Raw genomic sequence first — 13,381 nt, 5'->3', positions numbered from 1 at the left:
AGTATGTTTCACCATTAGCAGGATGATGAAGGGGAGGGAGACAAGCACTTAGGCCCTAAAACCAATTTATTGCAGCCTGTCCTGAAACACTACACAAGGTCAAAAATGGGCACAGCTCTAGTCTGTCTTTCCACAGTAAATTAATGTCAGTAGGCTGCATTTCTGGCTGTAGGAGCTGATAAAAAACCAAGATTGACTAAATCTATGAAACATTTCTACTGCTATGATGTCATATCTCCTGACATTATTGCTTTCTGTTGGGTACTTGGAGAAAGGGTTATCTTTCTATTTGTCATCAGGCCTGCTTCAGTATTTGGGCAGGGAGGAAATGATAGGGGAAACATTGGAAACTTTCCTTAGCAGAGAGAAGTTGTGTTTGGAGAGAAACTGCCTTTTTTTTTTTTTTTTTTTTTTTTTTTAACCAGCTACCTGCATACTGTGGAAGCAAAATGGGTAGTTTTGGTGTGCTCTTGGACAGAAAGAAGGCATCAGTTTTCATAGACAGCACATGATTCCTGTACTGCTTTATTCCCATGTTGTTGGAAGAGATTAGGGCAGAAAGGGTCTTGTATTCCACTGCAGAGAATAATTTTGGCAGCAGTTACATATATGTGTGGTGTGATGCTGACAGTCCTTTGTGACATTTTGATACAATCTCAGGTTTTTTTTAGTGTCATGGTTTGTACAGGTTTTTAGGAGCAGGAATAACTGCTTTGGTTTGGTGTGGGACAGGACAGGTTAACGAGAACCTTTCCCAGTTCTGATGCTGCTAAATGTACAACTTCAAAAACAAATCTGTGTTGTTGGAGAGTTAGAAAACTAGTTTTAAGTCTGAGCCCCTTTGTTTGGATAACCCAGTACATCTCACTTAAACAATATTTCTGAGGACTTTGTTTCTTAAACTAAAATAAAAAAGAACATTGGAAATGATGAGAATTTCAGGTGCATGAGAGTGAGGGAAGGCACTAGACTGACTCAGCCACTTCAGTACCTTTTAGATTGTGTGGCAGTATTGTTGTATAGTCTCTGCAGCATTCTCTTCCTGAAGTGGGGAAGAATTAATGAGCAGTGCAGTTAGGCACATACTTAGAGCAAGAACTGGAAGTGTGAATGATGAACAGTCTTTAGATTTGGCAGAAGAAATACACTGATGCCATAATGTCCTCACATTTTGCAGCTTAACTTGAGAAAGATGATGATGTGAGAGCTGCTTCCTCAATTATCCTTTTGCACATGGTTGTTTCACCAGGAAGTGCTACATCCTGACCAAAAGCAAGTAGTGCTGCAGGTCAGAATCTCAAACCCACAAAATACTGTGTACATCTTAAAAATTCTAATGTTTCTTTTTAAACCTTTATAAGGCTTTTTGTGGGTTTTTTTTGCTGTCCCTTTAAATTTCAAGGTCTGCTCAAAGCATGTTTTCAAGCTCAGTTCCTCCCCCACAACTACAAGAGCTAGGAATCAGAGATCCCAGTGAGCTGAAATTTTCAGGCTGTCACTTACTGGCAGCAGCAACAAACTTACATAGCCTTGTGCAAGTTTATGGAGCTACGATTGTTTTAAGCTGTGAGGTATTTAATTTAGTAGTAACTGCTTTATAATTAAATACTTACTACCTCTACTTCAGTAGTAGTCAAAGGTACTTTACAAGATAAATAGGACAGATAGAAAAGCTTCCTGCATTGTGCTGCTAACACTAGTAATTTTTAAAGAAGAAGAGAAGGCTTATGAGTGTTATGAGAGAAAGGTGATGGTTTGATTGCCCAGTTCAACAGCTGTAGATTCCTGCAGGGTTTATTTTATGGCATGACTGCATCAACTGCGAGTGTAAGTTGGAAGACAAACAGACGGTGTGAGATAGTGGCTCATAGCAGATACCACACTGTACTAGAATAAAGACTAATTGTAAGCAATGATGTGCCTCTGACAGGGAGGGGGGTTCTCTGCTTCCATCAAGGGAAAAAAATATTAGCATCAGGTCTTACACAGTCAATAATCATATATGGAAATGAGTCTGTCTGGTGGATTGATGGGAGCTTGGGATCTGTCTGTCAATAGGAGATGCAGGCTCATCTCTGGGATTGCCTTAATACCTTAATAGAGTGAGTCTTGTCTAACTGTAATTGTAACTCTGTTCTCTGGGAGAGGTGAGAAATTGATCCACAAAGTTAGCTTAGATTACTATTTTAAAAAATGCCTGTGAATTTTTTGCAGCACTTATGTATCCCATTGCTTGCTTTCACAAAATTGACCAGCTGACACCAAGATTATCAGGCATGGTCATACTGGGTTCCTTGGTCCTTGCATTGTGTAGATCGCTGTAGGGTTTTAAGAAAGAGGAGGAAATGGAATAGTTGAGTTCCAGCTCTGTCTTCCTTGTTTTGCTTAATTCTGATTGACATTGGCCTGAGGGAGGGAGCCATGGCCTCTGTCACTTGGATTGATGGGCTTCAATCAGTCTGCTGGCTCTTGTGTTGAAGTAAATAAACTGGAATGGAATTTCTGCTTTCCATCTGAACTGTCTTCTCAATTCCCTATTTTCTTGTGTCTCTGACTAAGGGAATTTTCTAGTGCAATATTTGTGTTGTAGGAGTTTGTTTCCCTTTGATTAATTTTCTACAACACTCAGCTGTTCTAAAATAGGAAGAGCTGGAAGATGCTGTCATCATTAAACATACCAGAATAATTTCTTCTGTAAACAAGGCAATGGTTCTGTTTACTAAATCAGATTAAGAAAGACAGTCTTCTTAGTGAAGACCTTCTTGGCTACAGAACTTTTCTCAAACAGAATGAATCCAGGTGCTGGGGGATGGGATGGTGAGAGTGTACTTACATAATTAAAGACTGTTTAATATATCCAAGGGCTGAGTTAGGTAAACTCTTAATGATCTGTTGTTTAGAGCTGGCGTGGACCCATTATTACCTGAGTGCCAGGCTGAGTGTCCTACATAAAACACTGGAAGTTGTTACAGATCCCTTATGATCTTGTTTGAAATGTTGCTGACTTCTGTTCTTCTGTTTTAATGATTTTTTTTTCCCCAGGCTGTATGAATATCTTTGTAAATATTTTGCAAATGGAGCAATTTCTTTTTCTCTCTGTGAAAAATGCTGCTATGAATAATACTTTTGATTTTCAATAGATCCTTTATGGGCTGCTTTTCCTCGTCTTTTCTCTGTTTGGTAGCTTGGTCTGACTTTTCAGCAAGGTTCTTTCTTACGCTGAAGTCAGCAAAATTAGCAAGTTAATCAGTTGCTAATTTAGCAGCTTTGTCTGAAGAGCTAGTTTGTTATGTTTTGTTTAACTGAAGTTTGCATTGATTGAATTAGGGAGTAAGGATAAAATAAACAGTGGGGTGTTTTGGGAAACCTTTTCAAAGCAGGAGGGGATAAAAATACTAATAGTGAAGGGAAAAAAGCTGCTAGAGTGTGCAGTGTCTTTTTCAAGTAAATAATAGCATCACTTCGGTTGGAAAAGATTATGGAGTCTAACCATGCACTGCCAGATCCATCACTCAAACATGTCCTCAATGTCACATCTAGTAATTTTTTAAATACCTTTAGAAATGGTGACTCAGCCACTTCCCTGGGCAAACTGTTCAGTGCTTGTTAACCCTTTCAGAATTTTTTTCCTCTGATAGCTAATTTAAACATCCACTGGTGCAACTTGAGGCTGTTTCTACTTGTTCTGTCACTTGTTGCCTGGGAGAAGAGTCCGACCTCCACCTTGCTACAAATTCATTTCAGGTGGTGTAGAGAGTGATAAGGTCCCCACTGAGCTGCTGCTTCTCCAGATACTTCACCAGCTTTGCCCTTCTCTGGACTTGCTCTGGCACCTCAGTCTGTCTTGTAGTCAGGGGCCCAAAACTGAGCACAGGGTTCAAGGTATGGCCTCACCAGTCCTGAGAACAGAGGAGCGAGTGATCTCTTCCCTCATCTCCCTGGCCACATCCTTGCTGATCCGGACCAGGGTGTTGTTGGCCATGTGGGTACACACTGATTCATGTTCAGCAAATGTTGACCAGCACTCCCAGGTTCTTTTCTGCCAGGCAGCTTTCCAGCCACTCTTCCCCAGCCTGTGGTGCTGCTTGAGGTTGTTGTGACCCAGACAGAGGAGTTTGACTTGCCATTGTTGAACCTCCTCCAGTTGGCCTTGGCACATTGATCCAGCCTGTCCAGATCCTTCTGCAGAGCCTTCCTGCAGTCCAGCAGATCAACACTCCCACTCAGCTTGGTGTTACCTGCAAAGTGACAGAGTGTACTTGATCCCCTTGTCCAGACCATATCTTTCCTTTAAGAAGATTAAATAGGATTGAGCCCTGGGAACCTCACTGCAGTCTGGCTGCCAGTTGCATGTAAGTCTGTTCCCCACCTATATTTGGGCTCAGCCAGCTTTTTTACCCAGTGGAGAGCACACCCGTCCAAACCATGAGCTGCCAGTTTCTCCAGGAGAATGCTGTGGGAAATGCTGTCTTAGGCTTTATGAAGGACTGTACATACACAGCCTTTCCCTTGTCTTCTGTGCAGGTCACCCTGTCACATAAGGACATCAGGTTGGTCAAGCCATACCTTCCTTTCATAAACCCATGCTGCTGGGCCTGACCCCTCACTTGTCCTGTATGTGTCTTGTCATGGCACTTGAGATTGAGCCAGTTGCTGTTAATGACACTTGGCTGAACCTGGTAGGTGAGTTTTCCTCTATTTTTGGAGTTTTAGAGAAAAATTTTTACTGAATTACTTCAAAAACTTAGAGATTGCACTAGAAGTTGAGAGGGACTGTCAAGAAAAATTTGCAGTGACCCTTCAAGTAGAGTCAAGGGAATAGGAGCTGTAAAGTGGCAGTGCTACTTCCCAAAGAGTTGAAAGATTGGAATTGCAACAGCTGCAGCCTATGAAGTATTTCTTCCAGAATAGAACAGCCTGTTGGATATACTTCAGATTGATAGATTTTTACCTGGTTCATTGCATGGCTTTGTTACTGGTAGGTACTGTTACAAAACCACATCTCTTACTCTAGAATTAAATTCTGGTGAAAGATATGAGTGGAAAAAAATGGGGAAGTAGTGGCTTGTTGCACTTAAGTAATCATGACACTGTTAGGGGAGAAGTGGAATACTAGAAGACTGTACCTGTCAAGTAAATTTCCATGGTAACTTGTGGCTGAAGTGGCTATTTTGGACTTTAACAAGATTAAGCAACAACAGTTCATTCATAGCTACTGAAAAGGCTGCTCACTGTGCAAGATGTGAGCAATACAGGACTTGATTTTCCTTGAGTCTGTCTTGCCAGATACGTGAGTTTCTGATACTTCTCTGTTTCTCCTTTACTAGACTGTGTAATGAGATGAAAACTCTTATCTGAAAAACGGACACTTTCTCTGATATTTCTCCATAATTTCACAAGTGCAACAGATGGGGTCCTAACTTCATGTCCTCATTTTGCAGTGTTGAAAATAACATTTTTCTGTTGTTTGACCAGTGAAGTTTGGCTTGTGTCAGAGGCCGAAGACTGCAGGCATAAGCAGATAGTTTCCATGCAGCTTTTAATGTCAAAACTGGACTTTGAGAACATTCAGTGATCCTAAAAAAAGCAATAGAATTTTGTGGCAGCTTATACCCTGCCCTGTTTCATCAGCCTATCTGCCTCCTGCACTTTTGCCAATGCTTTTTTAACTGTGTAATTATGGAAACTGATAGGGTATGGCACAAGATGCAGGAGAATATAAAGGCTAGCTGGTTTCTTTGGTCTGCCAGTGGACAGGAGAATTCTCACATGGCCTCAGAGAGAACTTAGAGTGAACCCATGCTTCTGTGCAGAGTACACACACGTGGTAGGTGCAAAGCAGCATTCAGCTCCAGGCACTGGGTCTTTGTGTGAGAAACCCAAGTGGAGGGATCACCTGTAAGACTTGTGGTGATAGAGAATTTTCTTATAACAATAGCTTTTCTTTTGTAGGTTTCTGGATACTTTAGAAAATGTTGATGCATTAGTTCATCTTGTGTTTCAGTTTCTTGTTTTTTCTTACATTTCAGGTTCATCAGTCATGAAACGAATTCTTCTGTTTTTTATCCTGGCTGCTGCTGTTATGTATGGTATCCTGCATGGAAATCTGTGGAGAAATAACTTCTACTGGTATGGTGATGATTTGTTCATTTAGAGTGCAGACACCTCATGGCTGTATGAGAGATGTGTCTGTGAGTTCTTGTGTTGCTCTGTGTTTACTTGTAATCATTGTAAGTGATTGCTACTCTGTTTGTATGTGTTCTGTGGTTGAGGTCTTTTGGTACTCTGAGGGAATCAATATGATTGTTCTGTCCTGTCACCTGTTCTCGTGTTTCCAACCTAATAATTAATTTGAGCCTGGTTGCATGGAGAGGTCAGACCTCAGTGGTAGGGAGCCCCTCTGAGGTTCATGAAAATAGCTGTTAAGGTGAGGAGTTACATGAAGTGCAGAAATAAGGTATCACATTTCCCTCCACCCCATGTGGGTTTAGTGTTAGTTTGTTCCATTAAGTGTCTGACAAGTGTGGAAGACCCTTCTCCACACATGGGAATAACTGTAGGTGCAGGGGGCACCTTTTGAAAAGCTGAAATTTTTTGAGGCCCAGCAGCAGCAGCCCTTGAGGGCAGTGAGGCTTCACTGTCTACAGGCTCACAGGACAAGTGGCTTGGGACCTAAAATTTGGGCACTTACTTGAAGAAGTTGAGTTTCCATTGGTCTTTGCACAGCCGTGACCAGGACTGACCATAGTGTTACGAAGATAAGTAATAATTTTTTTAAGTAGTGTTTAATGTGCTCCCTTTATCTTGTTTATGGTGTACAATTGATACAAATAGCTTTCTGTTGTGGTTTCTGTTCACAGCAAACCACAGTGTTGTGACATTTCCCTTTTTGCAGGATTAGCTTTTATGGACAGACTTCCTCTGTGAGGGCTACTCCTTCCTATGTGACTAGTGGATTTACAATCAGTTACGATCAGTAAGTTCAGCAGTTGAGTATTATTGTTGTGGGGTTGTGGTTTTTTTTTGTTTTGGATAGGTGGGAGGGATTAAGGCTAAAATCTGTAGCCTTTGTCTGTAGGTTCCCTGCTCAATTGTACAGTTGGGTCCAGTGGCTGCACCTGTTATAAACACAGTGGTAAGGTGTCTGTCTGAAAGGAACTTGTCCATGTTATGTTTCCAGTGTTTGTTTAATATTTATGGCCACTTCCAATAACTGTCTCTAACAAGCAGTGAACTGTTGGAAGGACATTGGCTTACAGTTTTCAAACCTGTGCAATGCTGAGTTATACCTGAATAAAGTTAGCACAGCTTGGCTGCAACTTCAGTGCTTAAAACTTTACTAAACCAGAGGTGTGTTCCACTTGTGTTCAAGTGTGTGTATAGGCAGCTCTTGTGCTTGTGACTTCCTGCAGTTAGATTTGTGGGACTGATGAGCACCTATGCTAAAACTTGGAAGTGGACCTGTCTTCTCTCTGAAGCTGTCCTTCAAAATGCCATCTGTGAGGCTGATGCTGGAAAGCAACAAGGTGGCCAGCTGATAGATTCACAGGGTGCTTTCTCAGCGTCAGTGTTCATGTAAGAACTTGAGGTTACCACAATCAATTAACCTTAATGGTCTCTTTGGCTTGTGGTTCTGATGTGGTGGTTTCATCCTTCTTCATGCAATCCAGAGGCACATGTTGCTCACACTGAACTTTACCTTCCCTTCTGGGCTTCATATTTGTGATTAATTGGTCTGAATCTCCAAGTTGGGAATATGCTTTAGAAGTGTAAGTCTTAGCCTTATTATAAGTGGAATGACTTATCCCCAAAGAATTTGATTTTCCTTAAAGTACTGTATTTCCTTCTCCAAACAAGACTTCGTCTCCTCCCTGAGGAGTGATGGGGATGCTATCTGGAATGGCTGCAGGGGTGATTGAGCCCAGGAGTCCTGCTTCTCTGGAGGTTGGCCTCAGTTCTCACTTTTGATTATGCCTGCTTTGATACTTGCTGAGCAAGGGAGGTCACAGCCCTCTTGGAGCAGCAGTGTGAGATAAAAGCCTTTGCCTAGTAAAAGTAATTGTGCTGCAATAAGAAAGTTTCATCTCTGTCAAGGGGAGGTAGTAATGAAATCTTGGTGTGATCTTAACTCAGTAATCAGCTTTTACTAATTCTATTTGTCCAAGTTTCCCTACTTTGTTTCTGCTACCCATTCCTGGTTCTGCTGTTTATTTGGGATTGGCTTTTTGCAGGCTACCACCTACAGCTTTAGAGAGGAGAAATGCACTGGACACTTGTCTCCTGAAACCAGCATTTGAGTCTTTACTGGGGTGAGTCTTCTGTGGGAATTGAGGAGTAGGGGAAGGGGAAGGAAAGGCTGTGCTGATTGTGGTAGAACTGGGATATTTACACGTTTTGGAGCAAACATTGAGTAGTGCCCTGAGAAAGCTTAGAAAGATTAAACCCAAGTCCTGACTGAAGGAGTCTTAAACCTCTGCACAAAGACACTGTGGCTTTTTCTTCCCCTGGTACTTCTTGTATATAAGAAAACATGGCTGTTGTGGATTTTAAAGCACATAGAAGCATGTAATCTTTGTGCCATCCAAAGCAGACTTGCAGTCTTCGAGTTTTGGTCAGCTCCTGGTCTAGTGAGGTGATCCTATTTCCCTTGCCCTTGGATTGTACCCAGGCTGTCTGTGTGTTGGCTGCAGCAGGGTAGCTCTAGTTTTCAGCAAAGGGGCAGAAATGGCACACAGCAGAAGGTGGTATGTGCACAGCTAGGACAGTCTCACACATTTCCATAGCTTTTTTATAGAGATATCTTCAGCTCATGCAAACTCTGTTCTGTGCACTTTGATAATAGCCTGGGGAGGTTGAAAGGATTTCTAACCTCACAGAATTATTTATTGGAAAGGAACCAGACCTAGAAGAGCTAGAACTATGAGTCTTTTCTCAGTAGGTAAATTATTTATTATGTTGAGCTTACCAGCTGCTTCTGAACAGCAGAGCAAGTTACTAAATTTAATATGGGTATTTAGTGCATTATGTCTCAAAGCTAGCTGGTCTTGCTTAGTTAAGCTATGGCCCATTTCTTGGTCTGTGGGCTATAGTGTTTCGTTTTGGGGCTTTTTTCCCCCTTTTTACTGTCAGTATCTTCTGAATACATAGAACTTAGAGAGTGAGTTGATTTGGGAAACTGAAAGATAAGATTTTCTTAACAGCTGTTAATATTCGTAATGGGCAAACAAGTAATGCTGACTGGGAGTTTTTTGACTAACATTATGTTTTCTAATGACTGTATACTTCTGTGTTAACATTTTTATCTAAGACATAATACGCAGGATCATTACAAAGTCAACCAGTACACAGTGAGTGTGAGCTTAGTTAATTCAAAGGTGAAGCCAAGGGCACGGTGGCATGTGACATGTTTGCATCTGCTGTTCACTCCATTTGCTGGACCTAGCAGTAAAACTCCTTTCCCTGCTATGAGAGACCCTTTTCTCTGGTTTCTGTCTTTTGACAAAAGAAATTACCCATTCTTTTTACCTGGATACTTACAAGGTATAATGCCATCATGTTCTAGTTTGCAGGACAAATGTGCTTTTGAGGCAGACCTCTTTGTGATCCCCACACACTGTGCTTCTCATCCCAGGATGGCCCTGGTGTGAATGCACTGGGATCCTTTCAGACATCTCCTCCTTAAGCCAGATGATGCACTGCAGGAGCACAGCCCATGTGCTGCAGCTGCTAAGGACTGGGACCTTCCTAGAGTTACCCAAGTTACCCAAGATGCATGTAATGTGGACATGAGAACTCCACACTTTTGCCCCAAACAACTTGAATGACTATTAATGTCAACAGTCATGTAGTGCCACTTGTTTGGAATAGGAGTGCAGCTCAAATCAGGAGATGGTATTTTCACATTAATGCACCTTGATTCGAACTCTGTTCTTACTTACTAAATTGCCATGTACAATAATAACTCCCAGTTTTCCTTGCTACCTCTGTTTTGTACTTTCCAAACCTGGAGTTAATCACTCTTTTCTTGGGTTATGTAATCTCTTAAATATGTGGTCTCATGGTGTAAGCTTTGTCACACACTTTTAGTGGGTCTATATAAGTTGTACAAATAGACAAGTTTTTTATCTTACTCTTAGCCTGTATTTTCTGTTACAAGATCTTCCCATTTTGCATCATGTTTGCTTTCCCTGTGTTGATGGATATTTTTTTTTTGAAAATGGGTGATAACACAATAAAAATGGTAACAGTAGAATAAAGAGAGCTTTTTACAAAGCAATTGCATGACTTACTGGCTTATGCAGGTACATTATGTGGATTTTGAGACTTCTTTCTTTTTTCCTTCATCAGTGATGAAAAAATATACCCATTCCTGTGTGCTGATGATTTTATCAGAGTGGCACAGTTCCAAGGGAGCAATAAGTTTGACTTACCTTATGGAATAAAGAGAGCAGGTTTGTATTTCCTGTGTACTTTATTTTAAATCAGAAGCACCTAAATGGCTCGTAAAGCCACCTGAATCTCTGGCCATGATCTTTCTTGTGTACTAATGCTAATCCTTTTTTTTTGGGGGGTCTAGCAGTGTCTTAATGGTTTTGTTCATTCCCTCTGACCTGACACCTTCCTGTTTCTAACAAGTAAAAGACTGGGTTGAGGTTGCCCCTCTTAGTAGGGAAGCTCCAAAAAGGTGTGAGTGAGGAAGAGTGGACCTTACCCAGCTTCCTTCTGTTTGTATATGGGCTGGAGTGCTAAAGATACTCAGCTGTACTTTGCTAGGGGAAATACTGAGTCAGTGTGATGGACTTCAGTCAGCACACCCAAGCTGGTTGGAATCCAGAGTCCTACTGAAGCAGAAGTCCTCAGGTTTAGGCAGTTACATCAGGGAATTTTTCCTTTGCTGTCCCAGTTTTGACTGTAATAGAGTTAATTTTCTTCTTAGTAGGTGGTACAGTGCTGTGTTTGGGATTCAGCATGAGAATAATGTTGACAGATGCATGGATGTTTAATTACTGCTGAGTAGTGCTTAGTCTAAATCGAGGACTTCTCAGTTTCCCGTACTCTGCTAGAGGGCAGGTGCACAAGAACCTCAGGGGAGGATTGGCAGGGCAACTGACCCCAGCTGGAAAATGGCTATTCCATGCCATGAAACAGGCTTATTACTTAAACTGGTTGGGAATTGTACAGGAGGGGATGGCTGCTGCCTGGGACTGGCATCGGTCAGTTCGGTGGTGAGCAATTGTATTCTGCACACTTGTTTTTCTTGGGTTTTATTCCCCTCTTTCTTTCCTTTTCCATACACATTTTAGCTTTTTCTGCTTCTCCTACCTGTCAAGTGGTGGAGACTGAGTGGCTGTGTGGCACTTACTTGCCATCTGGGCTAAACCACGACACTGCTGCTCCTGTCAGGGAAGGTGTCACAGGGGGGAGTTGATGACACTGCCTGGCTGCTGGACCTGTGGAAAGGTTTGCTGTGAATTCCCACTGCCCATGTTGGTCAAGCCAGAGTAAATAGGGCTGATACCCTAAGGGCCTTTTGGAAAGGGTTATAAAATCTCAAATTTCACATTCTTTAACACTGACAGTGCACCTTCTTAGTCTGGGCTTTAGACTTCTGATTTGCCCTCCATCAGTGGTAACAGCCATGGTGCATCTTCCTGCACTTTTTGGGGTACAGTGAGGAAAACTACATTTGGGAATGAGTTGATTTCTCCTCTGAGGCAAATTAAGTGTCCAGCAGGAGTTGGCTGGAAAGGTGCCTCTCTCCAGCTTTGCCACAGGCTGGATTGATGTCTTCTCCAAAGATACATAATGCTGTTACTGTCCCTGGCTGTATGAACCCTCTTGAGTCAGCTGAAGGTGGGTAGAAGAAAAAACAAAGTCAGTTAGGATGTGGATCTTGGAAATTCTTCCAGTTCTTATTTACTGTAACGAATTTTTTTTTTTTTTAAAATACAAATCTCATGCTATTTTGCATTTTGAGGCAGAAAAACTCAGGAGCTGTGATAAACCTGAATTTCTTTGGCATCATTGATTGATCTGTGGCACTAAATTCCAAGTGTTCTTACTTTTATGCACAGTGCACTGCTGTGTTTAAAAACATTGTGGTCAGGGTGACATGCTTTCACTGATCTTGTTTATATTTTATTTTTAGAGCAATTTTTTCGTTTAGCGCTTTCAAGACTGCAGAACTGTGGCCTTTACAGTGAAGAAGACAGGTGAGGTGGTTTATTTACTACTGTTTCTATTAGTTGCATTTTTAATATTTAGTACTTATCTGAAAACAAATGTCAGTGGGGTTATCCTAAAATTGTTCAAGTTAGTTAGGGCATGGAGCAGACTGACAGGATCCAAGCAGTGTAAAGCTGATTCCAAGGTTTAAGTAGGCTTGGTTTTATACTTCAGTAGCACCAGCATGCAAGAAAAATTATTCTGTGAGGGAGCTTTAACTTAGAGATTTCCTTTTATAAGTGTGTTAGAAATTCGCCTGCTAAATGCAGTCCCATCTTCCTGTAGTATCTTTTTATATTACATGGAACGTGACCTCCTCTTGTGTTTGCGCATCTTGTTTTTTGCTTGGCTTTTGTTGGGATTTTTTGCAAGTAGGATTGGTAAGTAGAATAAAGTCCGGTGGTCACAGAGTGATGCAGATGACTCCTTAGGTTTGCAGTCTAGCAAATGGGTAACCTGCCAGATGTGATGTTAATATATTGACTTAAGAGTTGAATGCAAATAACACTGAGGTCGGCTGTACTTGTTTTTAATACAGTTGGCTGTACTTTGTTTTAATTACAGAGATCATACAAGATTGCTGCTATTGAAGCCAAATATCAGGATCACAGTTTAATTAAACTTGGGTGGAATATGTTCAAACCTAAGAATTTGTTTTAATACAGTTTTTCTTTTTTTTTTCCCTACTGTACTCCTTTCTTTCTCTGTTTTGTCTGTTTCTAGGATGTTTACTCTTAAGGAAGAAAAAGTAAAACTCTGTATTTTCTATGAAGAGTGTGTTAATGGGGTAAATTTATACAGAATTGGCTGCCAGAAACTGCTCTTTCATTTGGAGATTGAAGGAGAATGCTAAATGTTGTATTAGAAATTCTCTGCAACCATAAGTTTAGGACTGTAATTGTTTGTGCTTAAAGCAGAGATGCTTGTATTTTTTCAATGGAAATGCCTGTTCTATAGATGAAAAGTGAGGAAATTGGTATTCATCCTTTGAGTGTAGATTCTCTGAGATGTGGTTAGTATTCTGGGAAGTATGCTTCATTTTATTTGAAGTAACATACTTAGTGAAGCAAAATGAGAGATAATACTATTTAATAAGCAGTAATATAAACAAATCAAACATTGACTTCATACAATATATTCTTTCTAGATCCATCAG

At 41.0% G+C, this 13,381-nt stretch overlaps 1 protein-coding gene across 16 annotated transcripts in view; it reads left to right on the top strand.

The window, feature by feature from the left end:
- The window catches only part of ST3GAL6 (ST3 beta-galactoside alpha-2,3-sialyltransferase 6), an 84,999-nt gene that overhangs the window by 55,850 nt on the left and 15,768 nt on the right, over window positions 1-13,381 (top strand). For 10 of the 16 annotated variants that reach the window (XM_056497497.1, XM_056497515.1, XM_056497505.1 and 7 more), the window contains 5 exons: window positions 6,030-6,129; window positions 6,896-6,976; window positions 8,232-8,309; window positions 10,348-10,451; window positions 12,149-12,212. In XM_056497497.1, the coding sequence (XP_056353472.1) occupies window positions 6,030-6,129; window positions 6,896-6,976; window positions 8,232-8,309; window positions 10,348-10,451; window positions 12,149-12,212 (427 nt within the window). Of the gene's footprint in view, window positions 1-4,545; window positions 4,684-6,029; window positions 6,130-6,894; window positions 6,977-7,412; window positions 7,576-7,857; window positions 7,945-8,231; window positions 8,310-10,347; window positions 10,452-12,148; window positions 12,213-13,381 lie in introns of those variants that run through there. The other 6 variants (XM_056497472.1, XM_056497580.1, XM_056497525.1 and 3 more) reach the window with 6 other exon arrangements.

Source organism: Oenanthe melanoleuca, chromosome 1, assembly GCF_029582105.1.
Source record: "Oenanthe melanoleuca isolate GR-GAL-2019-014 chromosome 1, OMel1.0, whole genome shotgun sequence".
Lineage (NCBI taxonomy): Eukaryota > Metazoa > Chordata > Aves > Passeriformes > Muscicapidae > Oenanthe > Oenanthe melanoleuca.
The sequence above is the reverse complement of the archived record's forward strand: the minus strand, read 5'-3'. Positions and strand labels throughout refer to the sequence as shown.